This window comes from Catharus ustulatus, chromosome 2 (genome assembly GCF_009819885.2).
Source record: "Catharus ustulatus isolate bCatUst1 chromosome 2, bCatUst1.pri.v2, whole genome shotgun sequence".
Taxonomy (NCBI): domain Eukaryota; kingdom Metazoa; phylum Chordata; class Aves; order Passeriformes; family Turdidae; genus Catharus; species Catharus ustulatus.
In genome coordinates, this window is record NC_046222.1 from 104,423,785 (window position 1) to 104,447,393 (window position 23,609).

General features: G+C 41.0%; 1 protein-coding gene across 1 annotated transcript in view; it reads left to right on the forward strand.

Annotated features, from left to right (window-relative positions):
- SHROOM2 (shroom family member 2) overlaps positions 1 to 16,104 on the forward strand; it is a 122,485-nt gene extending 106,381 nt beyond the window's left edge. Inside the window, 4 exon segments of the mRNA XM_033051301.2 lie at positions 2,092 to 2,643; positions 4,273 to 4,453; positions 8,954 to 9,226; positions 13,275 to 16,104. Of these exon segments, the coding sequence (XP_032907192.1) occupies positions 2,092 to 2,643; positions 4,273 to 4,453; positions 8,954 to 9,226; positions 13,275 to 13,541 (1,273 nt within the window). The 3' untranslated portion in view covers positions 13,542 to 16,104.
- Positions 16,105 to 23,609: the final 7,505 nt, after the last annotated feature.

Consider the following 23,609-nt stretch of genomic DNA (forward strand, 5'->3'; position numbering starts at 1 on the left):
GCAGTGATTTAGGGTAGAATAATGTGTGTGGGGCAAATACTGATGGTGTCCACAACCTAACTATTGCCAAAGACAGCTGTTTAGCAGCAGCAAAGCTGAAAAGAGTGCATCAGTAGATTTCCACTAAGCTGAACTCAAGTCAAGGAGGGACTGTTTGTAGTTGGGTTAAAGCTTCAGAATGTCCCCAAGCAGAGTTGCTGCAAGTTGAAATTTCATGCTGCCTTTCCACAAATGGAAAACCTTCAGAAATCAGGGGGACAGTGATTGCAGAAACAGAATTTTTGAAACACCTGGTGTTGAACTATCTTTGCTTTTACTGAAAGCAATCGATTTAATGATGCTTGAAGTTTCTGGAAAATCTTTGACTAGGCTGAGAGGAATGTACTCAAAGTCTCAAAACAGATGCTGGGCATTTTAGGTGAAGAATTGCACTCTACTCACTTCTTTTCCAATTGCCCCCCATAAATATATGCATTCATCTTACACTTCCCCCCAAATTCCAAAATATGTTCTCTTCACATTCTAGTGGAGTTTCAGATGTGTGGGCTTTAATTAAAATAAGCAAAAGAAAGGGTTGGGGGTGGTGATTGGGCACTGCCCAGCTCTCCTGCAGTCAGGAGGAGAGTCCCAGGTGGGGAGCTGGCTCTAAGCAGTGGGCATAGAAGTGATCTCTTTAAAATGACAGTCCCCTTGAATGAAAACAGCTTGACAAAATGGGAGTGGGGAGCTTCAGCATGGGCTGGAAAACCTGTCCCAGGAGTTGGATCAGTGTGTCAAAGCATGTCTACAAAGCACTTGTGGAAAGTAAATACTTACTGGCGGGCTGCATGTTCATTCAGAGGCAAATATACCTTTAAAATACAAGATACAACTTCTGAAAAATGTCAAGTCAAACAGATTCTGCTGTTACCAACAATAGAAAAGTATAAGCTTATTTTAGGGAAAGTGACACACCCACACTTAGAGGAAAAGGGTAGTATGTCTCGGTCACTTATCTGAAAGGCAGCAAGCTACCCAGCCAGATGAAATCAGATATTTTAGCTAGTAGGCAATGTTCCTTTCCTTGCTGTAGAAGTTCCAAACCCACATTATGACAATAATTTTAAACTTTTTACAAACTCAAAACCACTAAACTAGACTTCAGTTTCTTGTATGGTTTATGTACAGTACAGATGTTTCTATGATGTTATTTAACATGTTGTTGTCCAGCTTAAAAATCTAAGTTAGCCTCTACTTTAAATAGCTTTGTTAATGAATGGCTAAGTTGGCAGTACAGAACTTCTGCTACAAGCTTCTCTTGAAAAGAATATCCAGAATTGTATGTTATCCTCTTCAATGATTGGTTTCTCTTCTGTAAGTGGAAAACTAGGACACTACGGTGGGATCTATTTATTAAGCTTCAATGTCATATGTGGAATTTTATAAATTAAAATTTTTTAAGCATGTAATTAAGTTTTGAATGATTTCCAGATTTCCCATGTGTGATTCTTTCTTATTTTTGTAGCTCAGCAAAAACCTAGCCTGTGGGATGCTCCCATCTGGTCTGTTGTCTCTTCCCTTGGAAGAGCTGAGAATTGATGTGAGTGCACCACAGAGTCCCCAGGCAGCTCAGCTGCCTGTCAGGCCAAAAGGCAAGGACAGTGTTGGGGGTGTGTGAGGCAGTGAGGGTGGGCTGAGGGTATGTTTTCATCTGTGCTGGTGGCAGCAAAGGGGTAAAAGGAGCTTCAGCAGCGCTGTCTGAAATCTGGGGCCCGGCTGCTGACACTGGACCCTCGCGTTCCTGGAAACCAACAGAACTTCTGTGTCATGAGTATTGTACAAGGCTGATGTTAGGATATCTTACAGATGTAATAATAGTACTATTATTGCATTATTATTATTACTAATAGTAATATTAGTACTATTATTACTAATAGTACTACTGGGCAGAAGAGAACATGTAGATTTAGGGCTTGATTGAGATACAGTGCTAGGAAAAGTCCATTACCTCACTCTCTTACCTGTCTTTTTGGGCTTCCCCTCTGATTTGCAGATATGAATTGAGATTTAAGGTTCTTCCATTTCTAAGGATGAATTTTGTTTATTTTCCAGAATTGAAAGGGTTATAGACAACAATACTACAGTGAAAATGGTTCCCATCAAGATAGTTCATTCTGAGAGCAATGCAGAGAAGGAGAGTCGGCAGAGCCTTGTCAGTACCATGGAGCCTCCTGCTTTACCCAGTGGTTTGGAAAAGGACCAGATTAAAACACTCAGCACTTCTGAGCAATCCTATTCACGATTCTGTGCTTACACCAGGCAAGGTGTAGAGCCAGAGCCAGAAGCCAGAACCAAACCAGTTGATCCTCAACCAGCTGAAGAACCTGGGAGCAACTTGAAGGACAGCAGTGCTGCCACACAAGCATCCAGCTATGCAAAGGCCAAAGAAAAGACCTTCGAAGACTGGAAGTCAGAAGAACTTGCCAGAGAGATTGTGGGAAGAGATAAATCTCTAGCAGACATACTAGATCCTAATGTGAAAATAAAAACAACAATGGATCTGATGGTTGGTATATTCCCTAAAGATGAACATCTCCTAGAAGAAGCTCAGCAGCGCAGGAAGCTTCTGCCAAAAGTTCCCTCTCCAAAAATTTCAGAAGAGAAGTGAGTATTACTTTCTGTCAACTGGTATGTCCTTGTAAGCTTTTATCCAGAGTGTGTCAGTATTCCATGGGGGCTGGAGGTGAGTCTCCCTTCTGTTGAGGATCTTTTCTGAGACTTCTCTGATAGGATAGTAGTCAAGTGTATACTACTAATGATACCATTAATGTCAGAAACAACAGTGTTGTACAATATGAAAGATTTCCAAGACATGGTTGAAAGCCAGTTTTTGACAACTTGTGAAATAATTAACTTTTGTCATTTAATCATGATTACATATTTTACCAAGATCATCCAGTCTAGTAACTGGTTAGAGAAGAAACAATATTCTTGCCTTTATTATGTGATGAAAATTTAGGAAGACAACTTGAAGTGGGCATGAGACATTTCCTAGAAGTGAATAAAATCAGAGAAAGAAAATAATTCCATTCGCATTGATGTTCTGCAGTTTTTTGTTTTCTTGATACAGATAAGTTGTGTTCTTCTTGAGAAGTTTGTTTATAATTCCCTAATCAAAAAGATACTTACAGTAATTTCACGATTACAAGCCGCACCGTCTTGACTAAATTTTACTCCCACCCCAGAAATGCGGCTTACACTCAGGGGCGGCTAATATGTGAATAACTTTATGATATTTCCAACCCCGGTAGTGCAAACCGAGGTGCCGAGTCAAGCACCTGACAGTAAAACCCGGTGTTGTGCGATTGTTACAAATTGGTTACTCTGTTTCATGGCAGGTGGAGACGGCTCAGTGCTGGCAGCACAGCGGGGGGGAGGTGGCGGAGCTCCCTCCTTCAGGCAGCGCAACCCGGGGGAGAGATGGGGGGCTCCCTCCTGCTGGCCCCATGGCTCGGGGCGAGGTGAGGGGGCTCCCATCCCTGCCTGCCACCGCCACCGTGGTTGCCAGCGGGCTCCATCCCTGCCTCCCACCACCGCCGCAGGTGCCGGCGGGCTCCTTGCCCCCCTGCCACCGCGGCGCAGCGCCGGGCCAGGGCAAGCGAGCCCAGCGGCGGCCAGCCCTGAGCAGCCCTGCCAAGCGGCTGCGCCAAGCTGGGCCACCTGGCCCCATCGGGAGCCCTCATGGCCCGAACCGAGCCAGTAAACCCCGCCATGCCGCGATTCTGTTACTATTTGGCAACTTTGTTGCACGCGAGTCCTCCCTGCAAACGACAGAGCGGCTTATAATTGGGTACGGCTTGTGTATGGACAAAGAACGAAATGTTTGCCAACACCCGGAGATGCGGCTTATAGTCAGTGCGGCTTGTAATCATGAAATTACTATATATTGTACTATCCCAATCCAAAAGGATTCTGTCTGTGACACTGAGATTTTTTTGCACTACTTTGTAAAATGTAACTTTCCATTTTGTTTCCAGATGTGATATCTTTGATACATTTCAATTCTTGTAATGATGTATGATCTTCTGCATGTTTTCAGTTTTAGCTTTTGCTGAGTATGTACTGAATTCATATAGATTTTATTCACAGTGTTTATTTATCTTATTTACATAGGTAATGATTTTCTCTTTAACCCCCTGCTTGCTTGGTGAAAGGATAGCTTTAAAACATTCTCCTTACTTTTCACTAATTAGGGTGTCAAGGCAGTTAATGAAAGTTTTGACTTTTTCCCAGGAAAGAGGAGCAGAATGCACCATCTGCCATCTCCCTGACAACCAATTCTACTTACTACAGCACATCTGCACCAAAGGCAGAGCTACTGATTAAAATGAAGGACATGCAGGAGCAGCAACAACAGCAGCAGAGTGAGGATGATTCTGAAGATGAACTGGATCATGACTTGTCAGAGAAGAAGGTAAAAGACATTTCTAAAAATGTAATACGAGGCTCTGAGTTCTGTTCATTACATTAACTGTGAATTTGTTTGACTAAACACCCCTCAATAAAATGCCTTCTAGATGTACAGGATCAGTTGGAAAAAAATCAGCCTCTTTTGGTTCTGGGGATTTTTTTTTTTGTTTGTTTTTGGGGATGAGGTAAGTGTATACCTGTGAATTTAGGAACTTCATATTAGGCACTTCTTGCAACTTATTGCAAGTTTTGGACAGACTCAAGGGTAGAAGTCTTGAGGTTATTTTAAAATTCCATTTCCCATTTGAGAACCTTCTCTATTTCTTACTATGTAAATAGAAACAGCAATGCTTATGTACCCCACTGAACCTAGTGGGGATTTTTGTTATTCCAAATTTTTGAAATTTAGGTCCAGAATTTGGATTTGTCTTGAGAGAGAAGGATGTACACACACTTTTTTTTCTTTTTTGTTTTCCTCCCCTTTTGTTTTCATGAACAACAAACTATTTCTTCTGCCTCCCAAATTAGTAATGATTGTGGGAGATAACTAATTAGCCTGGTGAATTCAGTGGAATTCAGTGCATGTCACGAGGGAGGGAAGCAATCTTCTTATTGATCCCCATTCTTTGATATCTTATTTCTGATCAAAGGTCACCATAATTCCCTAGGTACTGCAATGATGATCTGACATTTGTGTGGTTGGAAAATGTGTTGTCCTACAGTAAAATCATTACGTTCATCTCATTAGTACCTTGGCACAAAATATTTTAATCATTGTTCCCAGTATGGATAAGCTGGAAGAAATGTTCTGTTTGGTCAAGTAAAGTGATGTAGTTTAACTCGTTATGTAAACCAGTAATGCAGTGGTGTGCAAGCCTTTTCTGTCCAAGTCATCTCTCTGCTTAAAAATCTGCTACCAGGGTGTATTTGATAATCCAATCCTAAATAAATTATTTTTCATTATTAGGACTATATTTAGTTGCGAAGAATGAGAGATTTCCACCTGTGTTTCAGAGCAGGCGTGGCTGGCACTGCATTTGAGTGGGTTGTTGTGTTTTCATTTACCTCTGTGTTATTTCAGCCTCCCTCTGCTGCCTCTGCATCACACAGTTCAATGTGCTGTGCACTGCCAGGGGCATGGTGTGGCTGCAGCAGGAGCCCTTCCCTCACCCTCTTGCTACACAGCTGCTGAATCCAACAGCTGTACTATTTATCCAAATTAAGGATTTCACTTCATTTTAAATAATTTGGTTATATCTGGTGCCACATGATTGTCACGTTCATGATTTTGCTAGAATAAGTTTCATTCTCATTAATTACAGAGTAGGAAGGAGGTAAAATTAAACCTTTCTTGTTTGCCCTACAAACTAAATACTAAAACTTTAAAAGCAAGAGTGCCATTTACTTTTGTGGGTTTCTTAGCAGGAAAATCATGTTTACCCTTTTTATACTTCTCCATCCATGCCCCAGCTTCAGTATATGCCACTAATCATGTGAGATAAGAAGGTTTTCACAAAGGGCTTTTAGCAGACCTCTCCCATCTTCTCCTCTAAGTGTACATGTTGTAGCACACACACCCTGCTGCTTGCTTCTCTTCCCTGCTCTTTCAGTTGGAGATGGAGCACTCAGTTCAATGGGCTTTCATCATGAATCTTGTCAGAAAACATATAAAACTCTTTGGAAGTGGGTCAAGGAATCTTTATTAAATGGACAGAAAATACAGCTTGGTCCAGCTTCTCATATCTGACAACAGTTTAACAAGGGATTGTTAGGGGTCTGAACATTTTAATAATACACTTCAACTTCACTAGTTTTAGATGGGCCATATGCCCAGAACCTGTTTCTTAATTCCTGGAAGCTGGTAGTTCTGTTATGAGATACCTTAATTTCAGTCCACTGTGAAATGATTCCTGTATTTGTCATTCTGTGGTCTGCAAACTAAAAAAGTGTGGTGATATTTTTTCTTTTGAAACAAATATTGGAATTTCCTATAGGGGTGTTAATTTTTTATTTTTTATTTTGATTTTTTGAACAAATCCCTGTATTCCCAGCTAGCAGGAATTGAATGTGTATGTCTTAGTTTAATGTAGGTTTACCACAATTATAAAATACTGATCAGATTTTTAAGATGCTATAGGAGTGTATTTTGTAGTAAGGAAAATTCATGTATGACTGTGTAGGAAGTTTCCCCTTTGTCCTTAGGAAAATTTCAGCGGCTGCTGAAGAGTGTTAAAATAATTTTGTCTGGTTTGAGGCTTGAATTCCTTAGGAATGGGGTGGTGAGCTCAAACCATAGTATCATTTAGATAAAAGCATGCCGAGCAGTGAGCCACCTGAGCAGTGCTCTGCTGAGCCACCTTCTGTGTTGCTAGTCAGATCAGCAAGAATGACTTTATTGTTTTCTTGTGTACTGGTACAGAATTCACAGCTATAAATTATTCATCTGCTGGTCTCAAGATGTAGACTGTAGCTTTTCTGGCTCAGTAGATATTGAACATAATACAGGTTTTCTGCTCTTTAGCAAAAGAATGTAGTGAGTTTACAGTTGCTGCATGCTTCATTTGGGTGTGAAGTAATCAGTAATCATAATCCAATTCTTAATAGATATGACAGTATTAGTATTTGTGGCCTTCTCACCTGAAAAATTGTTGTTTTAGAGGTTAGCTTCAGCTGCTTGGGATGTTACTAAACAGGATGTTACTGGGAAAATGGCTTTCTTTTTTAAAGAAAGAAACTGAGAGAGCTGATGTGGACTGGCAGACCAGATCAGTAAATGCTGAGCAGCCATGTGGCTTTTTTTCTAATTAAAGTTGCAGCACAGCTGCAGAAGTGAAAAAACTTGAGATAATAACAGAGCACCACTGTACCCTGCTGTGTTTGGAATGGTGAAACAGCAGCATTGTGCCTGTCATCTGAGGGAAATGAGAGCGTAGCACTGTGACCTACATAATCTAAATCAAACTGCATTTGCATTGAGAGAAGGGGGAAAAAATCAAATCCTGCAGATTAATCAGTCAGTAAAGCAGGCATCTGTAGAACTGCTTACTACCTTAATCTTTTGGGCACTGAGGCTAACAGATAACCCAGATCCAGATTAACTGGGACCGAGTACATTAAATCAAAACGGAAAAAAGCAGTATGGATAATCCATGGGTTGAATTTCTACTTTCAAAAAGGTTGTTACATTTTCATGGTGTAGTTGCTTTCTCTTAGGATGGCAGACTTTGTTTTGTGTTGGTTTTTGTTCCCAAAATAAATTGGCAATGACTGTTCAGTGGCCTCTGTGAGCAGCAGCTGCTATCAGTATGTTTCTCAGTAATCATGAAGGCTTGTGATCAGATTTGCATTTAGAAAGCAGAGTTCCTAAAGAATGTCTTGAGTAATTAAAAAAAAAAAGCTAGGGATACTGTGAAATAATGGCTCTTTTAAAGGACATAATTTTCATTCAGTATTTGCACTGAGGTGTATATTTAGAGCATGCTTTGGAAATTTTTCTTACCTGAAATTAGCTGAATACCAAATAGGCACCTACATTTAAATGAATGAGGCATTTTTAGGGTGTGAATGATCTCAAAGTTGCCAGCTGACTGAACTAACTTACACCACTTGTGCACCAGCGAAAGCTAATGGGCGTGTGAGAAACAAACCTCTTGCCCAAATGCAGGGAAGTAGGACAGAGGGACCAGAGGTGATCAAAGGACACCTGAATTCTTGGTCTGGTTTCTGCTGGTTCTGCACCTGACATGCTTTTCTAAGGCAGTGCAAGTGCACCTCAGGCAGTGGGGACTATAGTATGCAGAAGTCCCTCAAACTTCAGGTGAGGTTGTGTATTCACCTGGCCTGGGACAGTGATGCTTCTTTGGTCCTTTGGCAGAGCCGCTTTGTATAGAGCTACTTTGTACAATACAGTAGATTTCATTCCCTGTACCATAGGGATTATGACTACCCTACAGAAATGTTCTAAGGCACTGTTAATGCTAAGATTTTCTGAGAGTCGAAGGACTGCTATTGGAGGAATGCTAAAATTATGCAGAAAGGAAAAGAAAGCTTGAAAGTGTCCTAGTTTTAACTGCATCATGTGGAAAATACAGGATTGTTTTTCTAGTACTGTGTATCTTCTTAAGTGTAGCTCTTCAACAAGGTGTTATGGACCTGATATTTAGAGACACAGACATGTGATCTACTTTCTGCTGTTCATAGCAGGCTTTGAAGCTGCTCAAAGAAGAAGCAGGAAGGCTTGTTGGTAGGGTGAAAAGCCTTCATCTTTTTCCACAAAGGTAATTTGCTTTAACACTTCTCAAGCTGACCATTGTGCAGCTACGTCCTGAACCTTTGAATGCAGAGGTATAGACCTTTGACACAGGCATGTATTTATTTGTAATGCACTCATTGTCAAAGCTTTATGGAAGTTTGAAATGTATTAAAGTGCTAGCTCACATGACTTTCAGAAGTAGAGAAAAATGCAGTAGTGCTAATGAATTCTTATCTCCTTTATTTTCCACAGCAAGAACTTATTGACAGCATTAGTAGGAAGCTGCAGGTGCTCAGAGAAGCGCGGGAGACGCTTCTGGAAGACATCCAAGCAAACAATATCCTGGGGGAGGAGGTGGAGGCCATTGTGAAAGAAGTCTGCAAACCAAATGAGTTTGACAAATTCAAGATGTTTATTGGCGACCTTGACAAAGTGGTCAACCTCCTGCTGTCCCTGAGTGGTCGTCTGGCCCGGGTGGAAAATGCCCTCAATAACCTGGATGACAACACTTCTCCAGAAGAACGGGTGAGAAGGGCCAACAATAACACTCCTACATTTAGGGAAGCTCGTGGGAGGGGGTTTGCCTGGTGTTGTTTATCTAAATTGCAGCGCTCGACATGAGGGACAGTGAGGGGATAAATCTCATAAGACCACTTTTTTTTAGATTTCTTAGAAGTTTTCTCTTTGCCTTTTTTTGGAATATTGGAACTACAAATGGCTTGCTGAGAAAAATTGGGTTTGGGGTACAACTTACTAGAAAACAGACTTCTTGACAAAAGTTTAAAGAATGAGGGAATCTACTGCTAAGAGCGTAAAAAGGAGGCAAACAAAAATACTGTAACAATTCAAGAAGTGAAAAGGAGTGTGCTGTAATGCTGAAAGCTTGCAGACTTATACTCACTGAGTATCTTGATACAAATCTATAAGATTGCTACAAAGAAAATGCCTTTCATCTACTACAGCTTTCTTCCACAATGCCTAGTGAGGAGCAAGAGCAAGAAACACCAGAAGGCCAAGTCTTTAAAAAAAAAGGCGAGAGGGAGGGGAAACAGGGTGAGGTACAGCAAAAATAATTTTTCAGTAGAAAACATGTTTTACCTAAGCAGAATAGCCTGGTAGTGGTATGGAGGACTCCCATCAGAAGTGAAAATTTCAGGAGCAGGAGCATTCAAGATGCTCTTAACCTGTTGGATCCCACCTCTGCTTGCAGCAATTTGTTTAACTTCAAATCCCATCAGGCCTTACCTAGGAAGGAGATACATAGCGATACAGATAGGCATCGAAGGAAAGATGTAGATATGTGTGGAACTTAGGCTAAAATAAATAGTGAGTGTGGAGGGGTGTGTGTTTCAAGTGAGTTTAGCTTCTACGGTTAAATGAATGTGAAATGGATTTTTGGCTTGTAGCTGTGGACTGAAATGCCAACAGTCCACCTAAGTGTTGTAACAGAATTTTTTCCGTGGGCTGTGGCTTCGTGTTGTTTCTTCAGCCTGTTGCATTATTTCACACATAAGAGCCAGTAAGTGCTGGGACTGATCTGCAGCTGTGCTTTTGCTGTTTGGCCCTAACATACTTGATTAATGGCTGTTCAGACCTCTCTCTGACTGAGGTGGAAGGGAAAGTATTTGACAGCTTATTAAAGGGCAGATCAAAGCTTCTGACTCCAGGAGAAATTTAATCCCTCATTAGATTTTTTCCTAAGCGTGGTTGCAGTTGCCTAATGAGGAAAGAGCTACCAAATGATGTGTGCACATAGGAAACACAGTTTGAGAACTGTGATAAAAATAGTTTACTGGCAGGGTGTGGAAAAGGAAGATGGTGAGGAGGTGGTGTAGTAAGGACAGTCAGAAATTGTGTGTTCTGATGTAAAATTTATACTGACAGAACTCCAAATCCCTAACATATTTTAATCCCCATTCATCTTCACATATGCTGACACCAGTCTTGCCATAGTAACATCAGGAGAGATCCATCAGGACTGAGATCAACCCTGAAGAGGAAGACTTGGGGGTGTTGGTGGATGAAAAGCTCAACATGACCCAGCAATGTGCACTTGCATCCCAGAGAGCCAAGCGTCAAAAGCAGCTTGGCCAGCAGGTCAAGGGAAGGGGATTCTCCCTCTCTGCTCCTGTGAGACCCCACCTGCAGTGCTGCATCCAGCTCTGGGGCACAAAACACAAGAAAAATGTGGACCTGTTGGAACACTTCCAGAGTAAAGCCACTCAGTTGATCAGAGGCCTGAGCACTGTCTTGTGAAGACAAGCAGAGAGTTGGGACTGCTCAGCCTGGAGAAGAGAATACCAGTGAGGTCTTAGAGCAGCCTGCCAGTAATACCTAAAGGGGCCTTACAAGAGGGCTGGAGAGGGTGTTTTTTACAAGACCGTGTAGTGATAGGACAAGAGAGAATGGCTTTCAGGCAAAGGACTTTTGCAAGATATTAGATAAGATATTAGGAAGAAATTCTTTCCTGAGGGTGGTGAGGCACTGGAACAGGCTGCCCAGAGAGGTACCTGCCCTCCTCCCTGGAAATATTCAAGACCAGGTTGGATGAGGCTTTGAGCAACCTGGTCTGGTAAGAGTGGGGTTTTTAACTATATGACCTTTAAGGTGCCTTCCAACCCAAACCATTCTATGAGTCTATAAAACACATCTAGAAGTGTTGAATTTAGACTGGTGCTTGTGGCTTTTTTGTTTGTCCTTCAGTATTTTGTAGGTGAAATGATAATATGTGGTGAACCACTAATGCTCCATATAAACAAAACGGGATTTTACCTCCATTGTTGGGGAGCATATTCCCAGTGACCACTGATTTTACTTTTCAAGATGGTTTTGTCTAATAAACATTGCTCTGATAGCCTTCCACTTTTTAGGAGCCAGCAACAGCTTACCAGACTTTCACAATAAAAGCAGTCAAATAATGACTGCTGAGTTAATACTTTGACTGTCAGATGCTCTGCTGTAGGTCTTTTTTGCCATGGGAACAGTAGCAGTGTCTTCTCATTGCTTGCACTTTGTGTTCATGTCCTCTTGCATTCATCCACTTCTGGCTAGTTACTTTTGCTCAGCATGCACACACCTGCAAGGCTGCCTTGGGAGGAGTCTAGCCACACTCCTGAATTTGAGGCTGTGTGCCTCAAACTGACTTGTCCTGGTGAGTTCAGGAGAACTGTTAATTCCATCTCTTTGCAACTGCAGTGAGATTTGTTTTTTCCCCTGGCATAAGCTCAAGGGAAGATTAATCTGTTTTTTCTAATAGTGTGTGATTTTTCTGACTTGTCTTCCATAGCTGTCTTGAATCCTGAGTTAATCTAGGCTCTGTATTTTAAGTACATTGAGAGGTCAAATTTGAAAACATTCCAGTCTTGAGCTTTGGTCTGTCTGTAGAAAGAATCAGCACAGGATGCATGTGCAACTGGCAGGCAGGTTTATTAAAGCTCACTGGTCTGTAGCCCCCTTTGTCTCATACTTCCATCTTGAAAAGACTGTTTTATATCCTACAAAAACACTTCTCTCTAAATCCTCCAGGCTTATGAAATAGCATGTGTGATTTAACAGAAGGTGCAAATTAAAAAGATGGACACGTTTATTAGAACAGACTGAGGTTTATTTGAAGAAAGCTTCTCAAAGAAAATTCATCTTGGAAGCGAAGCTAGAAGTTATGGATTGATACCTCTTAGGGACAGTTTTTAATTAAGTTCAGACATCTGCAGAATTCTTGATGTCAGAGTAAGCCAACCATACTCTGTCACTGGAAAAAGGCAATCACTTATAGGCAGACATCTGAAATAGGTTGGGTTGATGATTCTCCTTTTTCTCTCCATGTTCTGCCACAGGAGTGTAGCTGGGTGATTCAGGTGGGATGTCTGTGCAGACAGGTGATGCTGGGGGAGAGGGATATAGCTGCTGTCTTCTGCTGTCCTCTTCTTTGTATGTTCCTCTATTCAACCTCCCTTTTTCATCTTTTGTCTCTTGTGATGGCACAAAGCAGAAAGTTTACAGCCTTTTCGGAGAAAAATGCTTTTTTGTTTTTGCTTCCCTTTTGCCCTTCTGTTGTCTTGGCTCAGCTTTCACTCTTGCTCATGTCTGAAGACCACAGGACTTCACATGCCATCGGGAAGGCTTGTGGATGCAGCAGAACTGCTAAATACAGAGTTTGGAGCTGTATAAGAACAAACTGCTTCATTGATTGGTCTGTTTCTGGGTTCTGTAACCACAGCTGTGCCAGTGCTGTGTATGGAAGATATAAGACACCTGAGTTTAAATTTGAAGAACTATTCTTCAAAGGCAACAATATTGTATACAGTTATTTATAACTATTAAATAGTAAAGGAGTCTTTGAAGTAATGCTTTTGAGGCAAATAGAAAGTAATGGTGCATCTTTCATTGATTTCCTATATTTTTATCAGTTTGTTAATGCATTTTATTAGTCTAAATTTTAAGGACCATTCTTTTTCCACCTTTCTAAATATTCAAGGTCTCTGTAGATGAAACAGACTTGAGATTTGAACAGTGAAGCTGTTGTCCCAACCTAATGAACTCAGTGAATTTTTAACCGTTTTTCTTTTCTCCTAAGCGGACCTTGGTAGATAAGCAAAAGCTGCTGACCCAGCAACATGAGGATGCAAAGGAACTGAAGGAAAACCTGGATCGTCGAGAGCGCATTGTCTTCGACATTTTGGCAAACTACTTGAGTGAGGAGAACTTAGCAGACTATGAGCACTTTGTGAAAATGAAGTCAGCCCTCATCATTGAGCAGCGGGAGCTTGAGGACAAGATCAAGCTGGGGGAGGAGCAGCTGAAGTGTCTGACTGACAGCCTCCAACCCGAGCGGCTCAAATGAGGGCACTGAGTCCAACCAGCGATGGGAAAAATGGGAAAGAAGGAAGGGATAGGGGAGTTTCCAAGTATACAAATGAGTATCTTGGCTCACCTGAGTGTCTGGTAGAGAAACAAGTGCACAAGAGAAGAATAGCTCTCACAACAGCAATAATGCTCTTTTATGTTTTTTAAATGATGTATTTAATTTTTTTAGAACACATTTTTATTGCTGGATTCTACAGCTGTTCCTCATTGCTTAACTTCCAGAAAGCTCCACAAAAGAGGAGAGTCTCTTACCTTTCTGCTCAGTATGTTCAAAGTCTGTGGCAGTTGTGCATGCAAACAGTGGTTTTTAGAATAGGTTGTTCACTTCCTTTATGTTCAGATGCTGCACAGTCTGCTGGGAAACCCTACAGCAATTCATGAATGCAGACACATTTAGAAGCTCTAAATTTAGTGAGTTTTTGTTTTTTAAAGACATGTTAAATAGGGGAAGCATGCATCTTATAGCTAATATATAAAAATTGCTGAAATGCAGTGTCACTCTGATCCTGTGGCATCAGACATTTTTTTGTAATATTGTATATAGGATGGCACTTTCCCCTTGCAGAAAACTTTAAAATCAGTCTGGTTAAATGCTTCTTAATCAGCTTGCAAATCACCTAATGCCTACCTTGCTGAAGCCTTTTTAAAAAATTATTTTGCAAGACATATTTGTACACAGTCTTAATGCAATGCAAGTGATTTTCTTTACCAAGTTGTACTTGATTTAAGAAACGGGCTGGAAGTACTGTGCTGATTTTATTCAAAACATTTTTCATCTAAATTATTTAGAAGGCTCGTTTTCTTTTTTGTGCTTTTTTATGCATGTTTTTATTCTTCTTGTTCCAAACCCACTATACTTCATGGAAATAAATGTAGGTTAAGGACACTGCTTGTGTTTTTCTTCTGGTTGCTTAACATTGTGATGGTTTTGTATAGAAAATTAAGTTACACTGAAGTTGACCTACATAATGCTGTTTGTTCCTCTTTCTCAGACTACGGAATGCAATAGAAACAATTCTGCCATTTAAATACTGTGCATTACTTGGAGCAACTCTGCGTTGTAACTGTGAACATAAGTGGGGCTGTTTGCTTGTTTTTTTCCATTGAACAGTGATAAAGGAGAGGATGTTAGTTCACAGTATCAGATCACTGCTTGTGTTCTAACACTGCCATTGACTGAGATAATTTCCAGTAGCTCTAAAAAGAGGTGCTAACTTGTGTTTGCAGCACAGTAATGGGTTATGCTGACTTGCTTAGATACCTACAATGAAATTCTGTAATGTCTTAAGTGTCAAGTTCTATGTTAAGATGAAGTTTTGCAGGCAAAGGAAGTCTTGGAAGACTTCGTGTATATGCCATTTCCATTGTAGTAAGGAAAAGATTTATCTTTCCTCGGACAAATAGGTTCCCCAACCAGAAACCTTTTCCAAGGCTGATGTGAATGCCAGTCTGTAGCTAAGCAGGTTGAAAATACAAACAGTCATTTGTTGAAAAGAGAGAAAAGAATTCTTCCTACTACTCCTGCAGTATGGCAGCATTCACAAGAGTTTTTCTGTCCTTACCTGAATCCTCTTTTGTGGGGAGAGAACTGGAAAGGTGCTGATCAGTGAATTCGTTGTGAGTTGGGGAACTGGGGAGCAAAAATCATCTGGAACCAGTTCCTGTACAGACAGGTGCAAACATTAAAAGGACTGTTTCCCCCACACACACCCTTATCGTGCACTACTTTGTATACCTGGACCAAATTTTAATAGAAATGATGTTGATGTGCATCAGTTGAGGTCAAATGGAGCTACCGTTTCACAAGACCTACAGCTGACCTTAGTTTCGTCCTCCTAGTTCAGAAATGTAGTCTTCTGGCATCTCACAGTTATTTGCTGCTATGTTCCTAGGACAACTGGTCCCTTTGTCCTTAAACCTATCCCTTAACCATAACAAACCCAAAACTAAACATAAATAAATTATGCTTGTCTTTTAGCTTGGAGAAAAGTGTGCATTGTTTTATCTGTGGCATTTTTAAAATTTTACATATTGTGGTTACTCTGAAATGTGTATGTGAAATGTGAAGAATAATATAATTACAATGTGTTTGTATACAGTACTTTGATTTAGATCTCTGATAAAAGGTAGCAATATTGTGAAAGCTATATCTATTATCCTTTTCACAGAACAGTTGTGTAGACACTATTATCTCCTTTCCTTTTTCAAAACTGTTGAAAATCACTCCCCCTGGAAACGTGAAGATGATGGCCTCCCAATGTTATATGTAAATTGTAAATAGCTGTACTGTTGCTTTTTGAAAAAAATCTGGTGCTAATGTTTTGCCTTTGGCATCCTGGGGATGGCTGTTTCTTCATCCTTTGTTGTTCTCAATTCTAGATCTCTTTGTATAGTGAAAGATTTCCACAGTGCTTCTCCAACTGTTTGGATCCTGCAGCCCAGAGTGAAAATGTACAGTTTTCCTGCCTGACACTTAACATGTACCTACTGACAAATGGTATTGCTTGACTTTGAGAAAATAAACTGTATATTTCAATGTAGAGTTAGGTTTTGTGTGCAGTGTTAAATGCCAAAAACTGCTGCTTTGCTTTGCTTTGCTGCTTTGCAGTGTTGGCCATCTTGTGGTGCCCATCAATAGTGCTTTTCAAGGCCAGGCCAGTTATCTTGTGGTCTGAAGTAGTTAGTTGTCTTTGCACAACTTATTTAATGTGTTAAGTAATTAATCATTCTCAGTTCCCAGTGTAAGTACCAGAAATGTGTTTGTGTCTATTTAGTATTTTAAGAGTGTGAATATGAGATGGCAGAAAGGTAAGATGTGTTAATGAGGTTGATGAAATAAATGGGTCTCTCACCACTTACAGAGGACATACCAGGGGAGCAGTTTAGATTTTCGTGCTTGGGCAATTCCACTGTTCAGGATGGATAGTTCATATGGAAATATCTAAAGTCAGTGGTGCACAAGATTTTTTCAAGAACAGATCACTTGTGAGCTTTCCAACCTTAACAGATTTTCACAGAAACTTCACTTTAATGGGGGTTCTCAGATTAACTGCAGAATCCTCTGCCTTACTGGGAAACACTGGCAATTATGCACAAATTTATAGTAGAGGCGACCACAGATCACAAAACCATAACTTGATCCTGGAAATGATTTGCCTTTGAAGGTCTTTGTAAAATCTGGGAAAAGGGAGTTTGGGAAAGAAAAATCCTTGAGTATTTGTAGGATTTTTCTAAACTTGTTTTCACTCTTATTCTCCCTCTCTTTGTACATGGACCCACCTCACCTGTTTGTGCCTGTTTTTGTGAGCCTTAGGTATAATCCAGGATGGCATCTCCAGAGGAATAACAGTCTAGTTTTTGTGTACTATTTGAATTTTTTTTTTTATTGCCTTTCTTTAAACTGAAATTCAGCTCTTTATTTTCTCTTGTGGGGTACTTGAGACCCTTAGATTTCAAAGGAGTCACCATTTCATGATGTTCTTTCCTAATCAAGTTCTAGTGATTAATTTTGGTGTATTTAATTTTCTAAGTTTTCACAACTGAAGTAACATGTCAGCAGTCCAGTAGCTCTAGCAAGGCCCTATGATAGGCAGTAGAAAGCACCTCGTGTTTTAGTGGTGTCTGGTCATTCATTGCAGAAGTTTAAGGGCCTGTTCTAATTAAGGGCTTCTCAGTTGTGCAGGGTTTTTAGATGATAAAGTGGGTTTTTTTCTATGTACTTGAGCAGATCATGCCCACAGAATGTTATGAGAATTAACAATTCCATCTTTAAACTGGATTACATTTTATCAGCTGTCAGCAGTGGTAAATTGGCTGTCACATTCACTTACCACAGTTCCAGTCTGCAACTTAACTAATTATAATGATCCATAAAACTAATTATAATGATTCAGAAGCTGTAAGATGGGTAGCCCATGTGAATTAACAACTCACTTGTGAAATCTTGGGTTTCATTCTTTCTACCTGCTGTTTTCATAATGTTTCTATGAATAAAGGTCCATTTGAAGTAGGTTAACTTACTACATTCCAGAGGAAAATTTAAATTGAAATTAATTGATACAGTTTATATCAGGCGGGAATTCTCACTCAGGCTACAGTAGCACACCTACGAGCAGAGTAAGTATTGCTTTAGGACAGGCTACAAATAAACACCTCTGTTGTAATCATGTAGGCCAGTGGGCTGTTGTGTATCTTAGGCTGAGTTTTATTTTAGTCACAGCAGTTGAGCCTTTCCTGAGCACAAGGCTAGTAAAATGCAATTCTCATATGTTAAAAATCCTTACAATGGATGCTATCTGTCTCGGAGGCAGTCTCCTAAGTTTTGCAGGGGGAGATGGCCTTGTGGCCAGGATGTGCCTTCCACTATTGCCAAACACGTCAGTGTTAGTGGAGCCTGTGTTCTCCCTTCCTCTAAAGTCACCTCCGTGCCACAAACTGCTTCCTGGTAAAGTTTACAGAAATGTGTCCTCAAACTGTCATTACCTGTTGCCTGCTGCTGGTGACTACCTTGTGCTGGCTGCTGCAAGGGATGGGGTACCAAGAATATCTATGGTGATTTCTGGCCCCTCTTTTGGGGAGGAATTCTGTCTATTTCCTCTCTAGGTGTCATTTGTTAACCTACAGTAGTGCCACTAGAGAACAGCCAGATTCCCAATGCATTTCATCTTCTATTGGAATATTTTAATTTGCTGCTCATGATTGTCTTAACACAGGAGAGATTTTAATTAAAGCAAATAGATTTGTGACTGTGAAGCTAAAGATATAGTGGAAGATACAGAAAAATAACCATACTTTCAGTAACAAAATCTCCAGCAGAATGGCATCTTAAAAATCTGCATGCTACATGTCCCAGGTGAAAACTGTGAAGAATTTTAGGTCACTGTTCCTACATTTTAATGGAATTAGTGAAGGAAAGCCTTTTCTTCGGGCACACCAAGCTGCAACTGTGTTAACTAAACCATTCATTCCAAGCAGCTTCTGTAAGATGAGCCAGTACTGGCTGAGGAAGCTGTGGTCTGACATTACTGAGAGTTGTTGATTTGCTACTATTCCTTGTGACAGCAGCATTTGCTGGGCTCCTTATGGAGAACATGTTTGGAAGTGGGGTAATGGATGTCTGCTTATAAGAGTTTTACCAAAACATTGTTTCAGTGGAGCTGTGAAGTCCAAAAGCCTGAGAGGAATTAACAAAATCTTCATGATGAGACTCATTTAGTTTCAACATGTGTTTCACTTCCCAGCTGTCTGCTCTTCATAGTGTTTGTTACTGATCAATTGCTCTTGAGTTTTTTCTAAAAGCCTCAGAGAAGAGCAGGCTAAGTAATAAGCAATGGAGGGAAGATAAGATTGTTTATCTCAGTATCTAAATATGAAAGGCATGAGTCCTGTGAATACTATTCATTGCCACTCCCAGGAGTTGCAGCTTCAGCAGCTTTCTCACGCAGGTACGGTTCCTCCAGAGATAAAACGGGAAAACAAGCTGTGATGATCGAAAGTGGCCAACACTGACTGGAAAGGGGTGGAGCAGTCATTCTCTTACTAATGGGGTGATACATATCACAAGGAAGTGAAAGCCTGGAAGGATCAGTGCCCTGAAGGAAGAAAAACTAGATCAGTGGTGAAGTGCTCCGGGACTGTGAATTTCCTGTTTTTCTTTCTCCATACGTGACATGGCAGAAGTGTTCGGTCTCCATAGGCTAAGGCAGGCTTTTTAGGTACTATAATGTAAAAATACCTTAAAGCATCTTTGAAAATTAAAGTTATGGGGAATAACTTGGAATTTCAGAATCTCAGATCTTGCTGTGTAAGACCATCATGTTCTGTGCATTCAGTGACACCCCTTTCTTGGCTCAGGATACACTGGAACAGCTCTCTGGCACTAAGGAGCCTCGAGGAAGCTACCCTTGGAGGAAGTCATCCTTTCTCTGTGGTTATCCTAAATTCACTAAACAGCCCAGATAGCTGGACAAGCTGAGATGCTGAAGTCACACAAGCTGGGAGATGAGGGTGTTTGCAGCACAACACCCATTTATAGAATGAGTGACCTGGCTTGTTCTCTGGGGTTTTGCTTACCTAAACTGCCACCTCTTTGGATCTCAGTTTAATACCAGGCTTCTGATTGAGGGCAGAGAGAGCAATGCCCAATTCCTGTTGAAGTTGGATCATTGTGTTCTGTCAGGAAAACATAATGTAGAGAGCAAGAAGCTGAAGATGTAAATATTCAGCCTTTCCATCAATAGGGAGTAGAGGATCTTGGGTTTCTGTTCCCAGGACATTCTCACAGAATTCATGGTAGGCCATCAGTGAATTTGAAAGCAGAAATACTCCGTGGAAGTGTAACCAAGAATGTGCCCTATTAAAGAACTTAAAAAAAACTCAGATCATTTTTCATCCTATTTTTACACAAGGTGGGGGGAAAAACCCTAGGTGAGTAAACTTCATTGTCACACTGGTTTTGCAAAGGTGGAGCTGCTTAGACCAGCATTTTTTGCAATGGGCAGTTCCATGAAACCAGTAAGAGATTATTACAACAGAAGCCCAGTGATAATGGTCACTGTTTGCAACATGTATGGCAAACAATGAAGAGGAAAGTTGCACAGAGAAAAATTGGTAGTCTGGGTGTGTTCAAACAATTATCATTTCATATTGTGACATGCACAGCAATTAGTCAAGGAGGACATGATAGCAATCACATGGAAAGGGTAATGACTTAGACCGGAGACTAAACCTATTTGGGATCACAGTAAATGATCACATGAGCTCTATGCTCTAGGAAAATGGCTGGAAAAGTACAGTAATTTCATGATTACAAGCCGCACCATTTTGACTAAAGTATTGCTCCATACCCGGAAGTGAGGCTTGTATTCTGGAGCGGCTAATATATGAACAATGTTCAGAAATTTTCCAACTGGAAATGCAAGCACACAGCAGCCCCAACCCGAACCGAGCCTGCACGGCCCTGAGCAGGGCCTGGTGGCTGTGGGGGAGCAGGGCCAGGACCGGTGGGGGAGGGAGGAGCCGTGCTGGGCCAGGGCAGCTCCATGGCGGGGGAGGGGGAGCCATGCCAGGCCGGGGCAGCTCCGCGGCGGCAGTGGGGGAAACCGGGCCAAGCCCGCACGGCCCCCAGCCAGTAAACTCCCCAGTCCCACGATTCTGATACTATTTGGCCACTCTGTGAATGTTACACACGGATCCTCACTGCAAACAAAAGTGCGGTTTACAATCCAGCGCAGCTTGTATATGGAGGAAAAACGAAACATTGTCGACACCCCGGAAATGCAGCTTATAATCGGTGCTGCTTGTAATTGTGAAATTACTGTACTACAGGAAAATTAGTGATGCAATATTGCTGAAAACTTCATAAACTTTCTAAAACATTGTGTCTAATCCCAGAGTCTATATCCATTGTAAAGGATGGGAAATTGAGAGAAGAGGCTCACGTAAATTATTAGAGTACAGAGAGTATTTCATAACATAACAAAGAGCACTGGGATTTCAAAGCTGTGTATGTGCTATTGAGCCTCACATGCAGCATGAGACTCGTTTGAGCAGAGAAAGCCCTGCCAGAATCCAGTGAGTACAAGACAGATTCATGAAAATAAAATAGGTGTAAATGTTCAATGATGTCAGGAGTACAGTACTGTTGTCATGAATGATGGGGAAAGTGCAACGTGAAGGTTGGCCATAAAGTCTCTGAAGTCAGGAAACTGGGAATGAAAATTTTACGGTCACTATAAATCCACCTTTTGTGTTTGCTGTTCTTACATTGCATGGTCACGTATAGAGGTATGACTACTTCAGTAAATATTTAGATTGCCTAGTGTTTTATAAACAGGGGTCTTTAAAGAGCAGCAGTAATTATGTCATGGCTTTTGGAGCTGACAGGTCAGGAAAACAGGTGGGAGTTTGCCAGTCCTTGGCTTACAAATGGGGCTTGAGCATTCCAGGCAGCGTGGCTCAGACAATTTTTGTTTCTTCCATTGCAGACCCTCTCCACACATGCAGCTATAGGAATTGCCACAAAGCCTTCTCCTTTTACTGGTTCAATTAGTTACTTTTTCAATTAGTTTACTTTTGTTTTCTGTCCTGTGTTTGGGGGTTCCTACCAGTACTCCTGTGCTGACCAATTTAGCAATCCGTAAAATCATTCCCCTCTTCATCAGCATCTTCCAGGTGGTTGTCCTCACCTTTTGAAACTGTCCCAAGCTCCAGCATGTGCTGGAGCATTGATGGCCTTTCATCTCTGCCTTGTAACTTGTAAGCCGGCTATGGAGAGCTTTGAGAGAAAGCAAGGGCAGTGAGACACTTGTTTCCCCCACTGCCCTATTAAATGACAGACCAACACAAGGATAAAAAGTAGAGCTGTCCTGCCTTTGCATTTGAGATGCTGAAATAAAATGTGTTTGAAAAGCAGCTTCCCTTCACATAGTTAAGGAATTTGCCCTGTCTGGAGCTCTTTACAGGCTGCATCCTTCTGCCCTTCTGCAGTATCCTATTTTACTTGTGTTCTGGATTACCAGAATATTTCTATCTACTTCCTACTGCATTAATCTAATTAGGGTATTGGTCAGATGAAAGATCACAGTCATTGTTTAGCTATTACGGTAGCCAGGAATTGGGGCAAAGGTACAGAAACTCTTTTAGGGTGACAGTAAAGATCTCTCACCTCAGATCATGGCCATGATCAGCTAATGAGCAAGCAGTTATTCATATGGCTCTCCCAAACTAGTACTTTAACACTGCCCCATCATTTGGGCAGGGAATTGCTTTGTAAAGCTGTTAAACCCCCATGCTCTGTTACCAGCTAAAGGTTTCTATTGATCTCTTACTTCCATTCCCTTTAATGAAAATTCATTGGTATTTTATTTCCTTGTTACTTCTAACAGCTGATAAGAACAAGCTGCTAAAGCAGCTCCAGTGAAGTGACAGAAGGCTGGTGGTGTAGCACTGCAGCTCTCTCAGAAACACTGCCAAGGCAGAGTGAAACCCCAGTGTGACGTGTTGATAACATTCTCCCATCAGGTGGTCTTTTCAACTGGCTCTAAAATGTCAAGTCTGAGGGAAATGTCTTTGTTAAGCTTTGAATGACCTACTTTTGGGTATCTGGGAATAACCAGGAGCTTACCCAAACCACAAGAGTGCATCTAATTTTAGCAGCCCTTCATTTCATGCATGCCAGATTTTGTGCTCTGCATCTCTGGGAAAAAACCATCCATTTCTTGCTGAGCCAAAGACAATTTTTATTGGTTTTAAAGCAGTCCCTTGTTGAGACACAATCACAGTGAAATCACTCCTCTTAAAATTTTTTGAGCCTGTAATAGTCATCTCAATTTTGCTTCAAAAACTAAGAGTAAGCCTATTCCAATGGGTCTACAGTTGCCAGTCTCTGAAGAAAAGGTCTAAAGAGCCCATGCTGGAGATAGCCTGGGCAGCTGTGTTTTGTGTGTTTCCACTTCCCTCTGGTTTTTAATTGACCAGCAGTAAACGGGTCAGATTGTTTGTAGGAAGTTACTGAGTCTTCTAGGTCAGTTATAAGGGAATCTAGGGAAAGTTAAGGACAAAAATAAAGAGATGTTAGTGTATCAGCAGGGGCTCTGAGGACACTACTGGTGGTGTAGATGCAGGACAAAACGTTTCTGACATATTTTGGATATAAAGAAGCACTAAAAAGTATGTGACCCTTGTTAGGGATATTAGTGCTGCGCAAGACTGAAAGGAAGCAAGTTCAGGCATGAGTGAGGTACAGTCTCCCAAGCTTGTAATACCTAAATTGGACATTGAACACTGTTTCTCTTGCTGGAAAGGATAACCTATAATCCCTCTCATATAATGTCAGAGTCCACTGTAATTTTAGACTAAAGCATGTGTTTAAATCCCACCCGCACTGGGCAAGTGGAACTAACACAGAGGATAGTAGATTGTGGATGTTTATTTGTAACTTCACAAAACAGAAGAGAAATCAAGGCCATAGAAAATATGGCACATAGTCACAACAAACCTATTAGCGAGTTCTCTGGAGCCAGAAAACTTCCTGGCCAATGGGATT